The sequence below is a fragment of the Monopterus albus genome, unplaced genomic scaffold (assembly GCF_001952655.1).
Source record: "Monopterus albus unplaced genomic scaffold, M_albus_1.0 scaffold40.1, whole genome shotgun sequence".
Taxonomy (NCBI): Eukaryota; Metazoa; Chordata; class Actinopteri; order Synbranchiformes; family Synbranchidae; genus Monopterus; species Monopterus albus.
In genome coordinates this window covers 4,471,039-4,472,319 of record NW_018127920.1, presented here as the reverse complement: position 1 = coordinate 4,472,319, position 1,281 = coordinate 4,471,039, and the positions used below count along the sequence as shown (strand labels likewise).

The following is a 1,281-nucleotide window of genomic DNA, read 5'->3' as shown; positions in this document are numbered from 1 at the left end:
TGATTATTTTATTTGTACTAAGCACTAAATCAGACAGAAAGTCTGAGAATTCAGTTAAGACAGACCTATTGTTATACAAGAGCTAAAAGTCTTTTTCTTTTAAAACCAGACTTTCCAATGCTGTAGATATTTGTACAGTGTCAGTGTTTAAGCAATGCTATATCCACTGTTTTATGATCGGAACTATAATATCTTTATTGTCTTGTCTTCCAGATCCTGGTGACATCACTCCATACTCAGGCTTCTCAGAGTATTTCAATGAGATTGAGAACTGAGACTGGTGGGATGCCTTTCTGTATAATTGCTTGGTTGTTTTTCAGAGTTGGGCAAGCTGACTTTCAGAAGTGTGAGTGTGAGTAATCCACCGTGCCAATTTACAGAGTGGTAGAGCAATGCTTATGTTACAGTCAGGACCTCGACGCCACTGTGTTGCTGTCTTTCTTCACTTCCCAGTCTAGTAAATTCTTTATTTGTTGATTTATTTTGTTTCTCTAATTACAATGAAAGATCATGAAACTGTATTACACACAGGGTAATAATGGCTGTGCCATATACTTCATTGTCATGAAACAACCAAAATCCAGTGTTAAGACCTGCTGACACTATGCACAAAATATCATAAATATGTTTTGGCACTTACTTTCATCTTAAGCTATACCATATGTCAGTTAAAAATACATAGATGACACTATTACTGTTACTTTCATTCAGACCTTAGGCTATGTTCACATTACAGGCCTTAATGCTCAATTCAGTTTTTTTCTTGTCAGATCCAGTCGTTTTCTGTTGATGGTTTACATTCATGTTTGTAAGTGACGTCTCCAACTTCATGTCTAAACAGTGTCGAGATCATAAACTGCCCCAAATGTTGAGATTTATCTGAAATGTGAGCTATGTGCCTACAAGAATAACAACAGTCATTTGTGTGGCAGTCCCTCAAAACCTGCTCTGTTACAATATGTTCCTTCCAGTTTGGCTTGAATAGAAGCTTCTTCATAAATGTCCAACAAATCTGAAACATCCTCATCTCTCCATTGACCCCCATTGCTGTTGTTGCTCTCCTCTATGTTTTTTATAATCAGCCTATAAGGGGCTGACACTGAATAATGATGACAGGAAATATGCACGTAAGCAGAGGAGTCAACTCTGAACAACCAACAGGAAAAACACTTTGCTTTCACAAACAAAATGTAGGCCACGCCCTACTGCTAGCTCTCTGTAGCCTGGAGCTATCAGTAGCCAGCTTTTTTACCAAAATGATTGGATAGTCATTCTGAGAAG

General features: G+C 37.8%; 1 protein-coding gene across 1 annotated transcript in view; it reads left to right on the top strand.

Moving 5' to 3' along the window:
- The window catches only part of mamdc2a (MAM domain containing 2a), a 51,338-nt gene extending 50,427 nt beyond the window's left edge, over positions 1 to 911 (top strand). The window contains exon 14 of the mRNA XM_020599381.1: positions 214 to 911. Coding sequence (XP_020455037.1) covers positions 214 to 275 — 62 coding nt within the window. The 3' untranslated portion in view covers positions 276 to 911. The remainder of the gene's footprint in view (positions 1 to 213) is intronic.
- Positions 912 to 1,281: the final 370 nt, after the last annotated feature.